The sequence below is a fragment of the Neomonachus schauinslandi genome, chromosome 2 (genome assembly GCF_002201575.2).
Source record: "Neomonachus schauinslandi chromosome 2, ASM220157v2, whole genome shotgun sequence".
Classification (NCBI taxonomy): domain Eukaryota; kingdom Metazoa; phylum Chordata; class Mammalia; order Carnivora; family Phocidae; genus Neomonachus; species Neomonachus schauinslandi.
Window position 1 is genome coordinate 75,468,879 of NC_058404.1, and position 25,004 is coordinate 75,493,882.

The following is a 25,004-nucleotide window of genomic DNA, read 5'->3' on the forward strand; positions in this document are numbered from 1 at the left end:
TCCAGAAATAGCTACCATTTGTGGAGTCCCAGCTCTGTGCCACGGATTATGGTGCTTCATATACGTTATCTGGGTTCATTCAATTTGGCCTTGCAAAGTAGGCATCAGGGTCCTCATTTCACAGATAAGAAACGTGAGGCTCATAGACTTGCCCCCAAAGTACACAGTAAGTGGCAGAGACCAGATTCACCAGAGACCAGGTCTGCCAGCTACCAAATTTCATGCTCTTTGTACTATTTTGAGAAGCCAAGATAAGAATTCTAACGACTCCTTGGCATTCTTGTCCCCTGCCCTCTAAAAACTGAGCAAAAATACTTCGAAATTGAATAGTTGTATCAACCATGTGGGGTGATTAAGGTCAAAGACACTATCCCCCATTATAAGAGTTGGGTTATGGCATCTTGGAGGATTTATACCCACCCCTGCCCTTTTACCACGCCATCCTTCCTCCAACTCGTTCAGCTGTGTTTCTCAGAAGCCAGCTGGCTCCCAGTCACAGGTCAGGACTTCATTCCAGAAAACAGCTTCTCCGAAGAACTCACCTTGCACCTTACTCCTGGGAACCATCGAAAGAGCTAAAATTGATCGTTGAGCCAACAAGAGAGGGAGAAATGTTCTTAAGAGAAAAAAAAAAAGACGTGAAACACCAACTTTCCTACTGTCACTGGACATGGGCCAACAATACAGAAGCAACACCTAAGATGAGGTCAGTTATAATAATACATTAAACTGCCACTCACAAAAGCATTAACTTCTGGCCCTCGCGGCTCCTGCCTATCTCAGAAAGTACCATTCCTCAGACCTCGATCATACACCAAAACTGACTCCACCAGCACCAGCTGGGGTTGCAAAAATGGAGTCTTGTAGATACAGCGACGACCTCAGTACAATCCCAATACAGTACAACTTCTGGCCCCAGGGAGAACAATGGTTTTCAAATACAGATCTCCAATGTTCAACTTGATTTGGAATCCAATGATTCAAAGACATCATATAGCAGTGGTTCTCAGCCCTGTATCTATGTTAGAATCACCTGGGGAGCTTTTTAAAAATACCCATGTTCACACCCCATCTGTCCAGGTAAGTCAGAATCTCCAGGGCTGGGGCCAGGCCCCCCCCCGTTGATTCTGATGTGCACCAGTGTGAAGACCCCTGTCCCAAGCACGCCTACACTACGCAGGTGCTAAGATGCCATTTAAGATATTTCAGCTAATGGAGTAACAAAGGTAAAAACAAAATGAAACAAAAACATAAACACAAACAAGCAACTGAAAAAAAAAAAACCTGTTTTTTGCTGAGCGGTACTCCGTAAAAAGGCTGACAATCACATTCCTTCCAAAGCAAACTCTGGCCCAGGAGGTAAAGGAGCATTTCAGATCACAGGGCAAGTCAGTGGTGAGACCCCCACCCTGTGTTGCCCACGCAGTCATCAAATTATCCTGCTTGAGCAATGCCATCTTCTGCCACCTGCCACATGAAGTAAGTATTGTGCAGAGCTTGAGAAAAGATTTAAAACTTCTATCAGAGGAAACAAAGGAGTGATTTGGAAGCTTCCAAAAACTTCACTTATCCAAGTAGATAAAATATGGAACATTACTGAATTAGTTAATTGTCCAAATGAGTACTAGAGAATTTCCCAAGAATGAAAGCAGGATTTGACTAATTCCCAACTATTATGGGAAGATCCATTATAGAAGAGTCAATGTTTTGAATTAATGAGAAGAATCCAAGTAGTGGTTGAAAAAACAGGTGGCTATCCTACCCACTTCCTTACCCTCCTTCTGCCATTTAAAAAAGGGAGAAGAAGCATAGTCAACACCCTGCCCTGCTTTCAGCAGTGTGAGGTACAAAGTGATCCTAACAGCATTCTGGGCTGCTAACCTCACTCTCATGATATGAATAAAGGGTTCGATGGGAGAATCTGCAGATTAACTAAAAATACCATTCCTTTCTTCCTTTTAAAGGAGGGCCACCAAAAAATTAAACCCAAGAGCCTCTTCTTGGATCCACTAGATGGTGCAAGCTCTCCTTTGAGAGCAGACTTACCAAGAGGAGAAACTCAAGCAGGACACCAAAATTAATATGGGCGCACCCAAGCAGCCCCTGATTCCACAGGAGCCTTGAGAGAAAGGGGATTTGCTCTCAAAGAAATCTATTTTGCAATTAACAAAAGCATAAGGAAAATTTTTTCTGAATTCTGCACTGGGAGCTCAGGAGTTAACCTCCACCAGGGAAGGAATTATGGAACTAAGATTTACTTCCAAGGGGGATAATGGAAAGAGATGACGATACTGTAGCCTCTAGCCCCGCAGTTCTGGTTTTGGTCCAAGCTCGGCCAGTAATCAGCTGTGTGAGCCTGAGCAAGTCACTTAAACTCTCTGATCTTCAATGTCTTTATCCGAAAAATGAGGAGTTGGGACTAGACTATCTCTGGGATTATGTCTAGTACTAAAATTCTGTGAGTGTATATAACATACTATGTTGCTATCTCCAATTCAATCTCTCTGTTTAGATTTGGGAAGACCTTCACACACAAAGGCTATCCTTCATGAAATCCATCCAGTCTGTGAAATTTGTCTAAACTGAGATGTTATTAATTCATTTACTGACAAGCATTTCTAGAACGCCTACTGGGTGCTGAGTATTGGGCTGACACCTGTCCAGGGAATAAGGACACGGAGACAAAGGAGTTCCTCACCTTCGCTCCACATAGAGCTCCTCTATAAATTGAAATTGAACACATTTCAGAGTTATAAACTTCATAAATTCTGACAGACAGAATGCTATCTTCAAAGAAAAAAAAAACTGGACAGCTAAATCTACTAGTTCTTTTAAAGCACGTATCACAAATGTAAATATCACACATGCTTATCCAGAGAGTTGAATGTCTTGATAAATAACCATGAAAATGATATATTGCCAATTATTTTTAACTTGATAGATATCTCCTAGGCAACTCTAGCCAAAAACAATAAAGAAAAGTTCTCTCATGGGCACCTGGGTGGCTCAGTTGGTTAAGCGACTGCCTTCGGCTCAGGTCATGATCCTGGAGTCCTGGGATCGAGTCCCGCATCGGGCTCCCTGCTCAGCGGGGAGTCTGCTTCTCCCTCTGACCCTCCTCCCTCTCATGCTCTCTGTCTCTCATTCTCTCTCTCGCAAATAAATAAAATCTTAAAAAAAAAAGAACTCTCATTTTGGACACTGTCAATTCTGGATGTGAACAGCACATTTTAAATATGAATCTTAGAGCCATCACTGATTCTTGAGTAATATTTTTTTATTCATTTTCCTTCTGCTTATTTTTAGAAAATTCCATATCTTCCTTTATGTTGTTCCAGCAATATCTGTCTCAAATCTGGTCATTCCCATCATGGACTTCCACAACAAATAAGAGGTATCTCACTTTCAGCAAAAGCCATGTCTGGTCAAGCCTAAACACCCCTCCCCTCAAGCACCTCAGTCTTTTCCCAACTCCCAACAGCCCCTACTACTTAATCTCTCCTGACCTTTCTCCTCTCTCTCCCTCACATTTGCTTCACCCACACATCACGACCTAGTCACCATATCTATGTTCATGCATTCACTTACTCAGAAAATGGCAAAATACCTGTATGGACAAGGCAGTGGGCTAGAGATGCTGCTGTAATATTTGTACGATAAATGGACATATAAATAAATACTAAATAAATAAACAGTCTCTACTCTCATGACGTCTGTCACCTGGTAGGAGAGGTAAGACACAGTAAACCCATAATGATCATACAAAGTAACCTTTCAGTGCCACATGAGTGATACCAACGAAACTCTAAAGATGTGAAGAGTGATTGCCTACGCCTGGCTTGATCAGGAAGACTTTCGGAAGAAGTGGCATGTGGTCGCGACATTGGGGGATGAGAAATATTTAGGTAAGTATAGATGGAAGAGAAAGGTATCTCAAGGAGAGGAAAGGCATAAGCACAAGTGATCAAGTGGAAATCCAGTTCATACATGGTCCAAGAGAGCTGGAGTAGTCGGTCTATGGACAGGGAGATGGGAGGAAATTCAGGGGTAGCCTGGGAAAAGATTCAAATAACTGGGCTCTGCCAATTCTAGCCTCGGAGTTATTTTTCCTACCACTCTGATGCCTACGGTTCTCTGCCTATTCCCTCCTGGAAATATGCCAAATTTTATAAATTACAGATTAATGAAAGAGCTACCTGGTGATCTAAAACTATGATTCTCCAACAAGTACCTAATAAGAACTAAAAAAGTAATAACAGAATTAACACACACCAAGCACTAACTCTGTGCCAGGCAACACAGTAAAATATCAACTCATTGAATCCTCACAGGTCCTGTAAGAGTCCTATTAATGTCATTCCCCATTTTACAAAGGAGGAAACCGGCTCAGAGAAGTCAAAAGTGCTGCCCAAGGGCACAGAGCCGGCAGGTGGTGGGACTGGGGTATCAACCCCGGCAGCCTGACTCTAAAGCTCACACCATATTAAATCCTTCGCAAAGAACTTAGCCACTGGATACCACTACGTCTAGCTTTATGCAATGAGTAAATGTGCCTTCCTCTTTGCTCTCTATTTCAAGTCTGTTTACTCCAGCCAGCGTTTTTGTTTGTTTTTTTGTTTTGGCACAGCATTAGACTCAGCGAGATAAAGACAGGGACACCCCCAGGACACCATGAGGATGGCTTTGGGCCGTGGATCCCATGGCCAGGTCACTATTTGCTCTGTGAATATGCAAAACGAGAGCAAAGATTTGGGTCTCCCTTCACCTCATAGTATGGCCTAGGTCTCGGCTTACCACGTGACTTACCTGGAGCCTCCATGCCTACAAATGATTCGAAGACACAGTGGTTCCATAGGCTGGAAACTTAGCACTAGACCTCAGATATTAATTATAAGATTTTCTTTAGGAAAAAAAAAGAAAAGTGAATGGCCCAATAGCTTCTATTATAATCTAGTCCTACATTCTCAGAGGCTTTCCACAACAAATACGAGACATTTCATTATGTTCCACAGCTGATCCACAAGGGATACCTCTGGGATAAACAATTTACTCTCTTCAGCTTTTCTATATATTGATGAAGGGAAAAGTGTATTTGTATATGGATCTCAACGCCTGTGTGCATCATCTTTCCACTTAATAACCTAGAATATGAGAAGTGAAAAAAAAGCAATAATGGTTACAGTGAAATGAAGAAAATCTGCCAACACCATCTCTGCTGTGTAACCCCTAGTTACAGGGAGCTCTCACTTCCCCTTCTACCCACAGCACCAGGGCATCTGGGGGGACCCAGTCGGCGGACAACGATGATGCCTTATAAGATACTGTAATGTACATGACATCAGTGTGTGGCCAGTTGTTCTACTGCCAAGCTGACCACATTTCCATTTGAAAGGAGTTTTTGTGGTGCTGATATCACTGTACACGTATCTTCACAGTATTACACAGGAGAGCAGAGTTGATTTCACTGTATAAATAATGGCACTTGTCCAACATCCTGAACAATGGGAGGTACTTCTCACAATGGAACACTATCCACACACTGGGGAGCAGAAACGCATTCTTAGAACCCATACACAAGAACTCAACAATGTCCTTTCATTACTCACCTTTAGATGCTACGACTACAAAGTCTGTAAATGATGCAAGTATTTTGACTTACGCTATCTGCTTTGATGGCTAAAACAGCTCCAGAGGGAGGCAGGAGAGACTGTGTCCCCTTCTGAATGCCTTGCTCATTTGGGACAGCTTCACGGCTTCCCAAAGCACTGTTCTCTACCTCCTCATCCGATGCTCACCAGTCTTGGCTGGCTGCCGGCATGGGGATTACCATGGATGAGAAAACGGGATCCTTAACCAGGGGAAGCCCCCTGACATTACACATAAAACAGGGACCCATGTCTTCAGAATCCTCGTCCAGTGAAAGAGCACAAGTGGCCAACGTGCGAGCAGAAGGGCCGAGATCAGTACCATCACCCAGCGTGGTCCATGGAGCACCTGGCTGCTGGCTAACAGGGAAAGTGTCAGCCCTACCTATTAAATCAGATCCTGCGACTCAGGACTTTGAGAGTGACTGTCTTTGCACATTTACGCTTGGGCATCTCTGGCACTGAGAATCAGAATAAGCAGGAAAAGAATTCTAGGTACAACTGGGTTGACATCACATTCTGAGAGAAAGAAGGAAAGAGTAAATCCAAAAGTTTGGCTGTCTATAAGATGAGATGAAAATGTGTGAAGGAACAATAAGAATAGGATCTAAAATCAAAACACCAGTGACTAAAAACGGTACAAGATGCCCTGTCCGGTAACACCCAGTGTCATGTGAAGGATGTCTCATTTCAGAGACCCAACTGGTGGAGTTAATAGGTGATACGTGTGTAGTACTAAGTACCAGAGACAACAGGCACTTTAAATACAGTGCCTCACTTATTCTTCCCAAGAGCCCACTAAGGTAGGTACTGTTTTATCCATATGCAATATACACACATAGACGAAGGTACTTGCCACAGTCACGTTGCTAGTTAAGTAGCAAAGAGCCAGGGGACGCCTGGGTGGCTCAGTCGGTTAAGCGTCTGCCTTCAGCTCAGGTCATGATCCCAGGGTCCTGGGATCGAGTCCCGCATCGGGCTCCCTGCTCCGTGGGGAGCCTGCTTCTCCCTCTGCCTCTGCCTCTCTCTATCTCTCATGAATAAATAAATAAAATCTAAAAAAAAAAAAAAAAAAAAAAGTAGCAAAGAGCCAGAACTCAAACTAAGGTCTCTCTGGCCTCAAGACCCATTCTTTGCAATGTTAAGCTAGACTGTTTCCCCAAATTGTATTAATCAAATATAATGCATTAATTGAATGTATTAGATGGCACACCCTCACCTTCGGTTTTCGATTAATAAATCAAGGATTTCCCAGCCAAAGCCTCTCATAAGTGCCACTAAAATCCTCCAGGTCTATTTAATGGCTGCCTCTCGTCGGATAAAGCAATTTAATTGAGGCTGTCTGAAGCTGGCCTGCTTGCTATGACTGCTTCAGTCCGAGTTCCAGAACACTACTGCCGATCCGTGTCACATAGCTGCAGGCCCACGACAGGACGGGCCTTTTAATTACCTCATTCACCTGCCACTACTGACAGACCACAGCGGTCCCTACACCTGGACTCTCGGCTTCCGCGGCACCCTCCTGTTTAAATCCAGGGTGACCGAGGAGACGGAATGATTGTGTGGGCCCCTGCCACTGCCAGCCCAGCTCCTCAGTCACACCTGGATCGCCAGCATCAGGCAGGGAGCACAGGGAGCTTCATGACAGAAGCTGGAGATGGCAGCAGGTGCATGAAGCGCTCTCGCTGAGCTCAAGCATGCGCCGCACGCGGCTTCCCCCGCTGCCAGATGGCCCTGAGGAGACTACCTGCCTCCCTGCCCGGGTGCCACTGGAGCCTGCCTCAGGCTGTGGGGCAAGAACAGCAGCTTCTAGAAGGAGTGACCTCATCTCTCTAGGACATCCCTGAGACCCCTTCACTTCACACCAGACCGGCGGTCCGTGGGCCAGGTGGGTGCACAGGTAGGCTTTCAGCATGGTGGAGGACAGAATCATTTTAAGTGCCTGGTTTATTCCAGGCATGGTAAGAAACAAAGTTCCATATGAATAAGTATAGCTCAACATCATTACAAGAAGAGGAATAAGCAACTAGAGGGGAAAAAAAAAAAACACAGGGCTGGGGGCTGTGGACAGGATACTATTCCAGAGCCTTTAGTGATTGGACACTTGGATCAATAATGTAGAGAATGGGTTTTAAAAAGCAAATTACTGGGATGCCTGGGTGGCTCAGTCGGTTAAGCGTCTGCATTCAGCTCAGGTCATGATCCCAGGGTCCTGGGGTCGAGCCCCGCATCGGGCTCCTTGCTCAGCGGGAAGCCTGCTTCTCCCTCTCCCCCTCCCCCTGCTTGTGTTCCCTCTCTCACTGTGTCTCTCTCTGTCAAAAAAATAAATAAAATCTTTAAAAAAAATAATCAGTATATTAATTGTCATAAAGTTGGTGCGTAAAATGTCCTTAAGACAAACATGGAGGGCGCCTGGGTGGCTCAGTCGGTTAAGTGTCTGCCTTCAGCTCAGGTCATGATCCCAGGGTCCTGGGATCGAGCCCCGCATCGGGCTCCCTGTTCCGAGGGGAGTCTGCTTCCCCCTCTCCCTCTGCCTGCCGCTCCCCCTGCTTGTGCTCGCTCGCTCTCTCTCTGACAAATAAAAATAAAATTAAAAATAAAATAAACAAAAAGCAAATTACTGAAATGCAAAAGTAGAAACATGAAATGGAGAGACCAAACTATTATCCCACTTCAGTTTTTCATATGGTTCACCCCAGAGCTGGAACCTAGTTCAGAGCTCCGTAACTCCAGGGGAACTGTAACAGATTTAGCAAAGAACCACCACATTTGAGACATAAAATCTCAAAATTCCAGGGCCAAGAGGGCATCCTAATTCCATGCTTTCGATTCCTTCTTTTTTCCAATTTCCCGCTGCAAGGAATGCCCTGATCAGTGAAGTTTTACAGCATTACTGGCACCAGACATAAAACTTCAAGGTGTTTTTCATCAGGAAGTGATGCAGGTAACAGCAGAGTGATGTGCTGGGCATCCAGAAACGCAACGGGAAGTGGGCCAGAAGAGCAAGCAGGGGACTGGCCTCTGCGCTCCGGCCACATCGGAACACCATCCCCTATCTCCCAGACTAGAGATGCGTGAAGAAGGGTGGACAGGAGAAATGGAGCGAAGGGACAGTTAAGGGACAGGCTGCTCTGCCCACTCCGCTCTGGAGACCAAAAAAGTATGACCTAAGAGGTCAGCACACGCCTCCCGTCAACTCAGCACCCAATTACAGCTCATTAACATGTATTAGTGCTGATCATTTGAAGCCGGTTTTTAATTGCTCTTAAAACCATCAGTCACGAGTTTCACTGGACATAAAAGTCAAAGACATCCCTAGCCAGTGAAAGCCCAATTGGGCTCTGCAGGGGTCCCAGCCCACCCCACCGACCGACAGACACACTGAATAGCAAATGGCTGACTCACAAGTGTGGCTGCTCCCAGACTCTGAAAATTTCCATCTTCTGCAGTCCCCAAAAAGCTTCCATCCATCAACCTAAGTCAATAAGCCATGAATTATTGAGCTCACAGGATACAGGTCATGAATATGTATGTGTGTGTTTAGAAGACAAGATTGTAAAACAAATGGGCCCCACAGTGGCTTAGAGGCGGCCAGTGCACATGCCATTTAAGGAAATGGCTGCAATTATTCTACCTGTGTATGTTGTTCAAGCACAGTTTTAGCACACGAGAGATGGTGGGAAAACTGGGTTTTCTGGTAGATTTTTCTGCTTCTGTTTTTCCAAGCGTGCTCGTATGGAATAACTCGCTGAACGAAAACAGCTGCCTGCTCTTCACAAAAACCAAAGGTACAGGCTTTCTTTGAGGTCACGGGTATCACTGCGAAAGCCTGTGAGCTGCCTGCAGGAAAGGATGGCGTGTAGTTCATTACTTTCCCTGCCCTCCCTCCCTTCCTTCAGCACACTCCCCCCTCAACGTCTCCTCCGCCTCCAACGACTACAGACAGCCCCAAACTTCTGCCCTAATTTCCTAAGGAGCCAAGGAACCCACAAAACAGAAGAACACGCTAGTTCACTAGACATTTGACCAAAATAATACGGCTGAGCCCTGGATGCTATTCGTGCACCCTTTCCCCTCCAGACGCCTTGCTAGTCCCCTCTTTCTAACCCTGCTGGGGCCAGGGCAGGCACTGAGGCCATCTTTGGCTTCTACTGCCAACTGCCTGCCTGTCCATCTCCTATCCACCCAGGAGCCCTAAACAACACACCTGCACAGAGATTCTTCCAAGCTAGTGACAAGGCCAATCAGCTCGCCTCACTTCTGTTTCTACCTGCTACAACACAGCTTGATCACCACCGCATTCAAAAGGTCTTCAAAAAGATCACCTGCAGAGGAGGTGCTAAGCTAGCCTGGGGTGAAAGCTAAGCGTCTGGCTTTTGATATTCTAAATTTGAGGAGCAAGGCAGGCCACTCAGGCCAAGAGATCCCACAGGTGGTGGAGGATGTTCAAGCCATCTGTGTAGAGCTGACAGTTGATCGCAGGGTTGACCAGAAGACCGAGACCCACGCACACCCACATTCAGGGAAGGCAGGGGAAAAGTGAAGTCCATGTTGCCCACAGACTCTACCAGAGATCCACCAGAGTCTGAAGAGTGGCCGTCAAAGGGGAAAGGAGGTCACCAAGGAGGCAGAAGTCTTGGGTTTGTTAATAGAGCAATTCTTTAAAATCCCGATATTTTTCAACAACTTTTAAGTGCATTTAATGATCCAGCAAGGGAAAAGCTGGGAGGCATCTATGAAAAAAAGAAAAGGAGTCACCCCTTTAGGTAGTCTGGAAGGGTTTTATGGTAGTGAGTGGGAGAATACCTTCTCTTTAGGATCTTTGTTCCTTGTATCCTATTTTCTTCAGCCCCCTCCCTTCTCCTGAACCCCCTTCCTTCCTGCTTTTATTTTTTTTTAAAGATTTTATTTATTTATTTGACACAGAGAGACAGAGCGAGAGAGGGAACACAAGCAGGGGGAGTGGAAGAGGGAGAAGCAGGCTTCCTGCCGAGCAGGGAGCCCGATGCAGGGCTCGATACCAGGACCCCGGGATCATGACCTGAGCTGAAGGCAGACGCTGAACGACTGAGCCACGCAGGTGCCCCCTCCTTCCTTCCCCTCTTTCCTTCCTTCCTTTCAGTTCACACTGCCCAAAATGCCAGCCATACCTGCTGCCTTATTTGTCACCCCCAGGTTGGTCCTGAGCCTCTTATCCCCGACGTCCCTCTACACAGAAACTGCTGGCCATAGATGCAAATGCTCACCTGCCCTGGGAGTCAGGTGAGGGTCTCTCCCAGTGCCCATTCTCCCTGCCCCTGTGCACACCACGGCACTCTTGGTGTACTTTTACCAAAACACATTCCTCCCAGCCTGGACTCCTGTGGGAGCTCGCTCCCTGAACGTCCTTCCCCGCCTGCTCACCTTCAAGGTTCGCCCCAGGTCACTCATGTCACTCTCCCTGTCATACTCCACCCTCCGTGTCCGCCCCACGCCCCTCCCCCACCTGCCCTGGCTCCCTTCTCTGATACAACACTTATTTCAGTCCCTCTTGGGGTTACCATGTCAGTCTCCTGGGTCCCAGATTATAAACTCCGGAGATATCAGAGGGTTTTCAGGCAACTTCATTTCCCCACAGGGTCCTGCAGAGAGCTTTGCATCTGGTGCACACTCACTAAATGGTCTCTGAACAAATGACATTATACTTTTACTGCATATGAGATGGCAGAATTTGTCCTGGAGTAACTATGATAACACCTTTGCATACAACAGCAAACGACTTACAGAATGCTCTCATGATTGACCTCCATTCCCTGTAAGGGGGAGCGAAGACTTCACTCTCCCCACCGTGCAGCTGAGGAAACAGACTCAGAAAAGCTAAACGCTTCGCACGAGGTCACACGGCAGTAAATACTGGAGCCAGGACTAGAATTCAGATCTTCTGATCCAGGGTCTACCACCACAGGTCTCTTCCACCACACACCCTGCTTCTTCGTGAACGGGTAATAACAAGACTGACCTGGTGACTGCTACCTGTGCTTTAGTTATTTCTTCATTGTTTATTCATATCTAGCACGTTGTTAGCATATCTGCTTGTCACGTTAAAGTCTAACTATGATTTCAGGTTCCAGAGAACAAGGATCAATACATAGAATTAGACAGTAACTATCATCTGTAAAAAGTGGACTTTCTTATGTGTTTCTAGGAAATTTTTTAAAACCACATCTTAACACTAAATCTGAATACACACTACAGGTCCCATCTGTACCAACTAATTAACACTCTAAATTATTGATACTAGTAAGTAAGTGTGCTGGATCACCTCTATTTGCCTCTCTTTATCTACTCTCCAGCTTTTCCACCCTGCTCTGAGCCCCAGCTGACCTATATGGGCCACCTTGCCATCTGGTTTCCATTTGGGTTCACCCAAAGGGAGTCCAGCAGGAGACCGGAGGAAGGGAGGCTATTTCTTCCTTTTTCTTCCTTTGCCTCCTCCTCTGAGGCATTGTCTCAGGTTGGTCGTGACCCACACCTGAAGCTCCTGGTTCTATTCAGGTGCCCTCTCCATAGAGCTCTCTCTGACCCTTTACAAACACATTCAGTCCTAGGGATGGTAACCATGGTAATCCCGCCCACAAATTCTTTGACACTCCTAGTATCAAGAGGTGGGGTTCTATGTCCTCTCCCCCTGAAAGAGGGTGGACTCTTTGACTACTCTGAATAATAAAATATGGCAGGAGTGACACTGTTGCAGTTTCTAGACTGACAGCTTCTAGTTCCTGTCTCCTGAGCGCCCAACAAATATAAAGGAGTCCAACTACCTGAGGCTGCCATGTTTAGAGAAAGCCCAAGCCAACCCTATGAAGAGACTATGGAATGAGGGAAAGAGGGAGACAGGGAGGGAGAGGGAGGGAGGAAGAGAGAGAGAACGGGACAGAGAGAGAGAGAGAGAGACCCATCCATCCAGTCAGCCCCAAGAGATTCAGGCCCCATCCACTGTGCTCATCCCAGGTGAGGTCCCAGATAGCACAAAATGGAGATGAACCAACCCCACTGTGCCCAGCCTGAATTCCTGAACCAGAGAGTTGTGCTTTATACTAATAAATGGTTGTTTCAGGTCACTAAGTTAGCGAGTAGTTTATTACATAGCAGTACATCACTGAAACACCACACTTTTTTTTTTTTTTAAGATTTTATTTATTTATTTGAGAGAGAGAGAGAGAACACGAGCAGGAGGAGGGGCAGGAGAACAAGCAGACTCCCCACTGAGCGCAGAGCCTGACTCAGGCCTGATCCCAGAACCCTGAGATCATGACCGAAGCCGAAGTCAGAGGCTCAACCCACTGAGCCGCCCAAGCGCCCCGAAACACCACACCTTTATAACTAGTTCTCCACTACCCAATTTGAGTGCCAGGTATTCCTTCTGGGGCTCTGACTGACAAAATACATATGACAGCCATGAGGGCTAATAATCACATCACAGACGTCTATTCTTCTGGAAAAATGGGAGAACTGCATTTCCCTCTGAGGAGATGTGGCCCGGTGACCTGCTTTGCTTTAAACAATGAAATGTGAATGGAAATAACATGGATCACTTCCAGGTAAGTGCTTCAAGAGCCAGTGGGCCATTCACTATATTCTCTTCCTCTGACATGACCACAGATGTCATTTCCAGATGGTGAAGTTTCTATCACCTTGGGTCCCTGAGTGACGAGAACATGGAGAAAAGCTACCTGCAAACTGCCCACCCCACACTCCAAGATGGACAAGCAGTGTGAACAAATAAGAGACATGTGTTGTTCTAGCCCCTGAGACGTTGGTGGTGTTCGTGACTGCGGCATGCTCATCATGACTGACATAATAAACTCCTTCATCAAGCTAATCCTACCAAAACGACCCCTTGCATGTGGGGACCATTTGAACTCCTGAATATTCTGCACACAAGGAAGCAAATATATAGGTCCATCGTTTTTACAACTACTATCAGGAAAGCTATGGAAATCGGTCAACTGTTCGGAACCACGGAAACCCACCTCTTAGACCTCCAGCTCCAGGGAGTGAAAGTGACCAAGGGCCCCTGCTACTACACTCTGAAATCCTCACCACACGTCCCAAGGCCCTCTCCCTGGAAGACGGAGGCCCCCTCTGATGGGTTTGCTCAGATTGCGCAGCACTCTGGGACACTCCCAACCAACCTCTCCCTCTCCTTCACTTGGGGTCACATTTACATTGCAGTCCAGCAACTCCCAGCCTTCTCCACCCTGCTCCCTTTTTTCTCTCTCACAAGCATTTCCCCTAATAAAATCCTTGCACGTCTAATCCTCTGTTGGCATCTGCTTCTCTGAGAACCCAGACTAATACAGTCATACCGATGAATATTCAGCCTTGAAAATTTAGCTTTAATAAGTTAAACATACAGACACAACAGAACTAGCTCTTGCTGGTTAAGGGCTGTCGAACGTCATAAACAACGAGTTCTGTACAACGTGATATCCACATTTATGTCTAGCTCTGATTCCTAAATGAACCATATTAACATGGCATCATTTTTTCTAGTATGACTTTTACAAAGTATGACTTTAAACCTATCTCCAAAAATGGATCCTTTCCTAAATGTCCAAAACAGGCTTCCAATCCCTTATTCTAAACCCTGGAGACCATGCGTACCTTGGAATTCAAACTTTTCCTAGTTTAGAAAAGTAACGTGTACGTCTGCCGTATTTGACTAACCCAGCAGGTCCGAGGCAGCACCCTATAACCAAATACATTACTATTTCTTCCACAAAACATACAAATATGAACACAAGTAGAATAAAACCAAACAGCCTCAAGACAGTTCAGGTAAGGGTTTGTCACCACAGGAGTTCAGCAAAGGTTAGGTTGTGCTGCCATATGAATTATTTTTTAAAAATTGGGGGTTTTCTCGGCTTTTTAATTTCTGAGTTGTGGATAAGGGACTATGGGCCAGTATATCCACACTACGGAAAACCGTGCAGCCCTTTGAAAAAAATCAAATACAGCTTTGTGCTAACACAGAAGAATGACTGGTCACACCACAGCGTTGGATGGAGAAAGCGCGTAGCAGAAAGACTCAGAGGGAGCACTACATCGTGCACACACAGACTGGGGAGAGGCAAGGGAGAGACAAGGCTCACTTGTCAAGTGCCCACACCCCGCCTCTCATTGCCCACAACCGTTTGTGGGTTCATCTTCATCTCTGGTTAGGAAATGCTGTGGAAATACAGTTTAGGAGAATTGATTGTGATGTAGGAATATGTTTAAGTATGCATTTATTTCTATTATTTATGAGACAGAGAGAATGAGTTCACCTCTGCAAACTGCCTACATGGATGGGATGGCCAGTAACTAAAATGCCACACATAAATTGGGAGCGGAGAGAGTACACAATGGAAATTTATTTAGGATACTAAATGAGGCGCCTCCGCTAGGGCAAGAGACACAAAATATGAAAAATCTAGACCAGAGCCCCTACAGTAGTAGACCTGAGACTTCCAGGTGTCCCTTCCCATATCAAAGGAGAGGACTCAGGCTGTGGGATGCGAGTGCTCCCGCTAAGAACTCCTCCGGAAACACCCAGTTCTGGACTTCTTTCCTCATCTGCCTCGGGGCCCCTGTCCTGCCACTCACGGGAGGCTCCTTACTTCATCAACCACTGAGACAGCCAAGAGCCAGAGGAGAGGCTGTTCACCCTCCCCCTTGCCCTGCCTCCTTCCTAAAAATTTTCATTCTAAATGATTAAAACACACACACAGATTGGGGAGCAAGGAGGAAAATAAATTAGAGAGGAAATATTCTCCCTAGTCTCTAAATAGCCCTGGGAGAAATTGCCTGCAATAGATAAAAGTTAGGGAATTTTAATTAGGGGTTGGAAATTCAAATCTAATATAGTAATGTTCCCTTTGCCTTTTATGTATTCAGCATTGACTGTACTTTTTTTCACAATAAGGATGTATTCCTAACTTCATGATTTAAAAAACCTCAGATTTTAATTATAGGCATAATAGAGAACAATATATGTAAAGTGCTGTTAAAATTCTCTATGAACCACTGCCCGGGAATGCAGCACGTACCAGCACTCGGCGTGGCACTTTAACAAACCTCATTCCACCTATGTGCTGTTTATTCAGCGTCCTGAGTCCCAGGCTCTGTCCTGGGCACTGGAGATAGCCTGGTGAACAAGGCAGGTGTGAACCTTACCCACAAGAAGCAGGCAAACCACTGTGGAGACAGCCATTAAACAAGTTATTGCACATTTAATGATTTGATTCCACTAGTGGTTAGTGCTGTGAAGGAGTAGTACAGGGTGACCAGTCAGATCCTGTAATAGTCTCTGACGTGGATCTCATCCTCAATTATGGATAAAGAGTTATCATTAGTATTTGTAACATTAAGGTATGGTAATTACAGTAATGTAAAATATCCTGAACAAATAATAATTATAATTATCACTATTACAATAATGACTTGGGAAATTATTTTATATCCACTGGTCAATGAGGAAAAGCATGGAACTAAATGAGGAAGAAAGTCTAAATGTGTGAGGGAGTATATGGATAATGACTGCCAGAGAATTTCAGTAGCAATGTTGTATTCCTTCACAGAGGAGAAGTCCTCCATGCAGAGGCTTAGAGACCCTCCATAGAAGACATCCACCCCACCTCCAGAAAAGCAAGATACTAACAGAAGGACAACCTGAAAACAAACATGAGGTTTGCATTTTCCCAAGTAATGTCCTGTATTTTCCAAGACAGATTTAATTTCAAACACTTGGTCCCTCTGTGCCCATAAACCACTAAAATCATCTAGAAACATCAATATTTTGATGTTTAAGCCACATCCAAGATTACCTCTTGAAACTAGAAGTAATACAAAGCACACTGTCAGATCAAGAACAATGTTTGTTTTGGAAAATACGGCCACTACACACAAAAGGCAGTAAATAGTAAAAGATGAACATCTTCTACGAAGACCCACTGCTCTAAACTTGAAGCCCCATTACCGCGGCGGCCTCAAAGTTGCCATAATAAGGCATTCTTCGATTCTGCAAAATGAGAGCCCGTGGAAATGGTACTTCCAGATGCAGAAACGTGGGCAACCCATCAAAACAACATGTGATAAGTTATTTCTTCCTTATCTCCCTATGAGGGCTGGCAATTCTAATAACTCAACAAAGAGCCTCTGAACTCAATACTCTGTCTCTTTACACAGTGAAGAAAAACTCCTTATAATTAGAATTCTAGGTCCATGGGTGTCTCCTGACAGCTCACAATGGAAAAGCTATCAGTTGATTTATTATACAAAATGAGAGCATCATAAGGAATCCAGAGTGGTGCTAATGAGACAGCCAACCTTTACTGGGACCTTAACTTGCTTCACTTTAATTTTTACTGTCACAAAATTGTTATAAAAAATCATATTCTACTAAGGAGATGGCGAATCCATGACACCTGTGTTACCCGGCCCCTTTCCCCACCACGGTAAGCCCTGCACTCTCTAGGACAGCTTTGGCCTCCAAGGACAGCCTAACGGAGGATTCCAAGGAGCTTCTCTCCATGAATGGACGTAAACACAAGAGTCAGGGTCATTTGCCAATCTTCATGTAGACTATCTTACTCGACACTCACAATGCTGTGTTCTATGACACCAACTGGATCCCAACAGACTTCAGCTGTCACCATCGTTAAGACCTATCTTTCATATTCCTGAGGAATACGAACGGACCGAGAAGAAGAATTAGGCTAAAGTCACCATCGAATCAGTTACACTGGTCACCTTCCTCGGTTTCTGTCAGTTGTACCATCAACAGGTAAGATCACCTTAGCCAATCACTGACCTTGTGGAGCGCAGGAGCCAAGACTGGTACCAAGAACCCATTGTAAATATAATTGACAAGCTGATTGCGAATCAAGGGGTGAGCCACCTAAGAGAGAAACAGGCAGTCATGAAAAAGACAAAGAGTTTCATCTTGAGGTCTTCTTAAAATCACACATTTCTGTGAATATCCTAAATTCAAAGAGGAAATTCAAATTCCGGCCATTTATTTCATGGTTAAGGAATAATTCAGACTTCAAGCCACCATGTAATTTTTTCAGATGGCTTATTCCAGTATAAACAGCTTGGACTTTCAAATTTTAAAATCCGTAATTTTAAGTTTCAACTTAAAAAAAAGCAGATACTAAATAGACTGAATACGTATAAGGACTCATAAAATAAAATTAACAAATTGTAAAGTACCATTTTGCCCCCTAACTTCATCTATGTCCTAATCAATTTGTGCCTAATTAAAAACAAAAGTATAACTGTCACAGTGGACAATTCATTTATTTTGCTAGCAAAAAGAATCTGTGTTCAAGATACATTTTCTACCAATCATTTATATTGAGGAGGAAGGCATTTAGAAAATCTTTTCATAAAAAAATAAGATTTTGTTCAAAAGGAGAAAACATTACCAAAAGTATCACACTTCTTATATTTCATTTTTAAACTATATTTAGCATGGATAAGTCTATACTAATATCTTTTTTTTTTTAAGATTTTTATTTATTTATTAGAGAGAGAGAGTACAAGTAGGCAGAGAGGCAGGCAGAGGGAGAGGGAGAAGCAGGCTCCCTACTGAGCAGGGAGCCCGATGCGGGACTCGATCCCAGGACCCTGGGATCATGACCTGAGCCGAAGGCAGACGCTTAACCGACTGAGCCACCCAGGCGCCCCTTTACTAATATCTTTTAGGAGTAATTTCTTCAGTAGTACCCCGAAACAAACAAACAAAAATCTTAAAAGTATATGGCCCCGATTTCAAAATATAGTATAAAATATATCATTTCTCTGCCTTTAACCATGCCTGTTAGCTTTACTTCTCTTTCTTAAAAAAAAATAATAAAAAATTCAAACAATGAAGTGAAAAGCAATTTCTAGGGAAGTAAAGCTAGATCTTTAAATCACTGATAATCTCTCTGTGTACATTAGGGAATAATAGTTTCATCTTTTTTATTTCCACATACTTCTGCAAGAAATGTTGATAGACTGTAATATTAAAGGGGAAAAAAAAAACCTTAAGATATAATCCATTTATCTTATATATAAATAAAACTTCCTTTGACTTAGCAATAAAAATGAGATAGGAACTAAAGTAATTTACTTGCATTTTTCTTCCAGAAGCTATTTCTTTATTTGGTAGATAAACAGACTATAACTAACATTTTTCACCTTACAATCAACATAAAGAAAATTTTATTTCTTAATAAATCCCATATGAAGGTAATATGTATGTTGTATAGAAATAAAACATTTTTTATGAAAAACCACTACATCCTTAAATATATATAAAATCTGATTTTTATTGAAAACAGTAACAAGGAATCTGAAGGTAAAAATCTAATCAAGAAGCCAAATATACTAGAGTTCAGTGGTTGCTTTTTTTTCCCCGAAGCAGACCAATTTCAAAGCACAGATTTAATTTGTGCTACTAAGAAGATGCTTAACTTCATCTAAATTCAATTGGGATAACAATATTCTTTATGTAGTATGCACCATTAAGCAAAATAAAGTGTTTTCCTTTGTATACTCCCAAGAAGACCTTGAAGTAAGAGTGGTATAATTTGGTGTACTTAGAAGCCTAAAAATATCTCTTTAATGAGTCAAGCATTGAACTTATTTTTGATGGCTAAGTGGATAATCAAAACAGAATTAACACTTTTTATAAGGAGGAGAAAGAAAATCCACTCATTTTTTTCCTCAATTAAAACTTCCCCCAAACCTGTAAACTAACATTTTTTGTCATCCAAGGACATTCAGTAGGCCACCAATATTCCACAGACATTAACATTTGTCAAAGGAATGCTGATAAACTCGTCTTTTACAATGCTCAGATTCTGAAGGGACCAGAACAAAGGGCTCCCTGGCAGCACTGGTACCTGGATGACGGCGTTGCAAAACTCCAGGGAGTTCATGAACTGCACGAGAGAGGGGAGCAGAAGCCAGTCGTCTTTGAGAAGGCAGTGCCATTCCTCACCCTTCTCTTCTAGCTTTGTGGGCAGCGAAGAGTAGAGACCACTGAGCCCGGTCGCAAGTACCTGCATTCAGAAATACAACATAAGCCCTTTTCCAAAGTTCTTAGGCCACAACCAGGGGATGCCGATGCCACTGGTCCAAGCAGCAAGGCATTCAAATATTAAAAATATGAGCTAGCGGGGAAGGATTCAGCAGGTGGGGACGGGACGGCAGGGCAGGACAGCTCCAGCGGAGGACACAGCAGCACTGGAGGGATCTGGCTCATACGCACATAGTTGATACGGCTGGCGTGTCTCTTCTGTGCCAGGATATGCCGGGCTAGGGGTGTGGGGAGTGAGGGACACACATGCAGAGATGAAGACAACATGATTCTGCCCCCAAGGCGTTCGGGAGAGAGGCAGACCCATAAGCAATGCATGACGGTACGCCACGCTGAGTGCAAATCCAGGGACGGCCGGGGAGGAAGCCCCGCACGGAGGCAGCCCGCAACAGAAGAGCCCACAGGTAAGAACCATGAGCAGCTTTATGAGAAAGATGCCTGCAGACTTGTTAAAGGTCATGACCAATACGCGCAGGTTTACAGTCTAGTAATCTGATTGCCACAAATGATAGCCGCAAGAAGTGGGGGTCAGGGGTCAGGGGTCAGATGTGACGATTACTGTTCAGAGAAAAGGTGGGTCTAAGCTGAAGCACCAGCGATAAGACAAGAGCAGAGGAAATAAAGTAGAGCATCACGTGTGAGGTGGCTGTGAGGACGCTCTAGTGAGGCCTCCGTCAGTCCAGTAGGAATCCAAAGCTCGTGGGGTTTCCTTCCTCCACCAGTGCTAACATGAAACTTCCAGCATTTGGGCTGAGGAAGTGAGGGTGAATGAGACCTCGAATCTGTCAGGTCATCCAGCGTGGTCCTTAAGAAAAGGGTGATGTCTTTAATAGAGATAGAACTGTAGGAGAGAAACACCCTTTTCACTGGGTACCTGTTGATTTTACCTTGCAGAGTGTAAGACCAAGGAAAACAATGAACTTCACGGTATAAGAGGCCTCCCAACTGGGAAGTGGCATTAGCCAACAGCACCTTCGAGACCCCGACTGGCAGCCACACTGAATAGGCAGGAGATGCTCAGAATGGATGCAAGGCAGTTAATCTATAAAAGGCATTGCTCCACGGTAGACCCTAAGGTTATGAGGAACTCAAATCAGACTGAAACCCTCAAGGAAACATTCAATCCTGAGTTAGGCCCAGAAGAAAAAGGGTGACGTATTCATTAATCTCACAGTCTAATAAGAGATGAAGAGACCAATTACAATAGTGCGATAAATACTCAGAATACGTAATAGAAAAAATACAGTACTGTGGATATACAAAAGGCCCTTAGCCCAGACCTGGGGGGGTGGGAGCAGGAAATGTTCTCAGAAGTGATGTCCAAGCTGCTGAAGAATAAATAGGAGTGAGCCCAAAAAAGAATCTTGGAAGGAGGGCTGTTCCACGTGGAGGATGTACAAAAACTCCAAGAAAAGATGGCATCTTCCAGGAACTAAGAGAAGTGCCGGAGTATTGGAATGTAGGTGCAGAGGTGGAAAGCGCCAGACAGGGTAAGCAGGAGTCGGATCCTGCAGGGTTTTGTAGGCCAGGGAAAAGAGCTTGAGGGACACCGCAGTGGGGAGCGCACTAGACAGAGGTGTGCATCTGATGATTAGTAGGAGAGGGATCTGGACTAAACGTGAAGATCCGGAGCCATTAATATGTGGATGGTACCTAAAGCCACAGACACCAGAGAGAGGAGGGAAGGGAGGCTTGGACAGATGAGATAAAATAATCCAGTGTTTGGCATCAGAAACAGAAAGTCAGAAAGAGGGGCGCCTGGGTGACTCAGTCGTTAAGCGTCTGCCTTCAGCTCAGGTCATGATCCCAGGGTCCTGGGATCGAGCCCCATATCGGACTCCCTGCTCAGCGGGAAGCCTGCTTCTCCCTCTCCCACTCCCCCTGCTTGTGTTCCCTCTCTCGCTCTGTCTCTGTCAAATAAATAAATAAAATCTTAAAAAAATAAATTTAAAAAAAAAAGAAAAAGAAAAGAAAGAAATGCGGCAACAGGCAGTTGAACTTGGAAAAATTCTCTGCAAACTCATCGTTCCCTCTCCTATTCACTGGTCCTGTGTCCACAGCACCCTCTGTGTCCCTCTGTGTCCCTCTGTGGAGCAGTGGTCTTTCTTGCATTTATTAGTTTGTTGGCTGTCTTCTCCAGCTCACCTGATCTGACTTGGTCATTCTAGTCCACACTGGAGGTGTGGATGACCGTTCCCATCAGGTATGCTGAGTATCAGATGCTAGCAGTACTTGCCATGAGTAACACATCCAGCTCAACAACAGAGTACAGGCCTGGAGACTGAGAATCTGGAGGTGTTCATGTAGAGAAACCGGCTGATGCCATGGGAGAGCGGTGGATGGGGGTGGGCCCAATATGGAATAGAAGCCCCCAGTGGACTATGAGGGGCCGTGAGAAAAACAGATAAACCATTTCAATATGGGAGAAATCCAAAGATTATATACATTCCTGTGTTTGCTAGTGACCTTTATGCATGCATTCCTTCACTCACTCGAAAAAAAATCGAACACCTTCAGGCCAGATACTATGTTACAGTCCAGGAAATGAACAGTAAACAAGATGGTGCCCACTTAACTCTTTCAAAATCCGGGCATCTGTGGTCCCAAAGAAGAATGTCCCCTGTTTAAAGTATTTAACTCCTTGTCAACATACCCAAACAAATCATTTTAATTCTAGTTTTGAATGTGACCCCAGTGAGTTACTGGTTATAAATCTGGAGCCTCTGGCAAGAGAGAACACAGACCAAGAGTTCTCCTTGCAGGGAAATCTAATCTTGATGTCACATTTTAAAAATCAATTACATTTGCTAACTCACACTAAATTAACCGCAGCACAAAGGCTTGAATTCTGCATAGTCCCGATTCCTTAACCACTTTGAGGCTTTGAAGATGAATTCATAAAGACAGGCTTAATTTGTCTGACTAAAAAGCTGGGAATCACTATTTGGTATATCAGTGTAATTACAGCAACATTAATTTTCAAATTACATACATCACTGACAGTAATTAAAAATAACACATACCTAATATTCTCTTTTTTAAAAGAGTATTTGGAAAAGCGCATGGCTGAGATACAAGGGGAAGCCTGCCTACGCAGAAGGACGGTGCCGTGTGCAGCCAGACACGGAGTCCCGCCGCGTTCCTCCCTCCAGAAAGTGGAGCTAGAGGATGCCTGTGCTATCTTCTTGGGAACGGCAGACAAACAGGGAAGAAAAGAGTCTGCGGAACAAAGAGTGGGACATAGTTTAAAGAACAAGATTCCAAATCTTTTTTTTTTTTAAGGGAAGAGCTTCGTTGGGTTTTTTTTAAGATTTTATTTATTTGACAGAGAGCACAAGCAGAGGGAGAGAAAGGGAGAAGCCGGCTCCCTGCTGAGCAAGGAGCCCGATGTGGGACTCGATTCCAGGACTCTGGGATCATGACCTGGGCCGAAGGCAGCCGCTTAACCGACTGAGCCACCCAGGCATCCCAAGATTCCAAATCTTGACTGCTAACTATTTATATCTTCCTTTCCAAGACTTTGCTCAGAGTTCAGATTCATTCACCCAATCCACAAACATTTCTAGAACACCACAAGCATTTCTAGAACATTTGAGAACACTGGGGGCCAGGTACTATGTACAGCTGGTGCTGGGGCCAGAGCGGAGAACAAGTCAGAGCAGGTGAGCTGGGGAAAACAGCCGCTAAACAAATAAAGATGACCGGAAAGACCACTGCTCCACAGAGAGACACAGAGGGTGCTGTGGGCACAGGACAAGGGAAAAGGAGAGGCAACCGCAGGTTTGTGGATCATTTTCCCAGCAGTTTAACGGCACAGTCTATTTATTTTTCAATTTTATTTTTAACTGAAAAATTTCAAAATAAAAGGACACTGAACATTTAGTTAAAAATAAAATGTCTATGGGGCACCTGGGTGGCTCAGTTGGTTAAGCGTCTGCCTTCGGCTCAGGTCATGATCCCAGAGTCTGGGATCGAGCCCCACATCGGGTTCCCTGCTCAGCGGGAAGCCTGCTTCTCCCTCTCCCGCTCCCCCTGCTTGTGTTCCCTCTCTCTGTCTCTCTCTGTCAAATAAATAAATCAAATCTTTAAAAAAAAAAAAGAAAGAAAGAAAGAAAGAAAAGAACGCATGTGCTGAGACGGGCATCATGGCTTAGGCACAGCAGTGTTTCCAGGGGACGGAGGAAAGAGGACATGCACAGAGGGCTGAACAATTCAGGGAAGGTCCATCTTTAACTTGAAACATCTAATGGTACCTGGTTAATTTTAGCAAAAGAAAAAGATTTTCAGCAGATGGCTTTAGTCTGAAGCTAGCAGCAGAACAGCTGGTGGGGATTATTTGATGCAACTTGCCAAAATAAAAAATCTCATAAATTTGGGGTGTGGGATACATAACTTCCTATCAGTGGCTGTGTACCTACAGGTTGCTTACTTCAATTTGCATTTCTTGATTTACATATAAGCTGCTTTCTACTTTTGCCAATATGTAACAAGTGACGAGGGCATCAATGTTTGGCCAAAAAAATCCAAAGTGATAGGGTCATATATAGTTGCCAATCATTTCTTGGCACTAAATTGTTCCCCAGAGTATTCTCAATCTCCTTCTTTTCTTGGGAGAGCATGTCTTGACAGTAGAGGCAGCTGAACCAGCCCTTCCTATCAACTACAACCGCAGAAGTTTCCAAAAGTCGTCCAGCTTCCTGCAAGAGTCATTACTCTTCCCAAAGCCTGATGCTAACACACTTTGACAACCACACTAATTAGAGAAAGCCTTTTGTCAATTGTGGTCCTTAGCTGGATAACTAACAGAGTACGCTTTCATCTTCAACATAAAGAGTTCTTATTTTTTTAAATTATGTTGTCAGATGTAATTATAGAAAACTGGGTACAAATGAGATTATGGGATCTATCCTGAGGGGCAACTTATCACAACGAAGCTCTGTGTTCCATTCTGGTAAATAAGGTCAGCTGGAGCTATTGTTTTCCCTCCCATTTTAATGAACTATATAGTGTTTTAAAACATGTGGGGTTTTTTTTTTGTTTTTGTTTGTTTGTTTTTAAGTAAGCTCCACACCCAGCATGGAACCCAAAGAGGAGGCTTGAGCTCATGACCCTGAGATCAAGACCTGAGCTGAGATCAAGAGTCGGACGCTTAACTGACTGAGCCTCCTAGGTGCCCCTAAAACATGTTTTTATAAAAGCAACAATTACTCAGTGAAAATCTGCTTAAAACACACAATAAGTGGATATCC

At 44.4% G+C, this 25,004-nt stretch overlaps 1 protein-coding gene across 1 annotated transcript in view; it reads right to left on the bottom strand.

Annotated features, from left to right (window-relative positions):
• The window catches only part of FHIP1A (FHF complex subunit HOOK interacting protein 1A), an 81,272-nt gene that overhangs the window by 40,008 nt on the left and 16,260 nt on the right, over positions 1-25,004 (bottom strand). Inside the window, exons 3-4 of the mRNA XM_021698856.1 lie at positions 19,559-19,717; positions 17,479-17,565 (exon numbers count right to left, since the gene is read on the bottom strand). Coding sequence (XP_021554531.1) covers positions 17,479-17,565; positions 19,559-19,717 — 246 coding nt within the window. The remainder of the gene's footprint in view (positions 1-17,478; positions 17,566-19,558; positions 19,718-25,004) is intronic.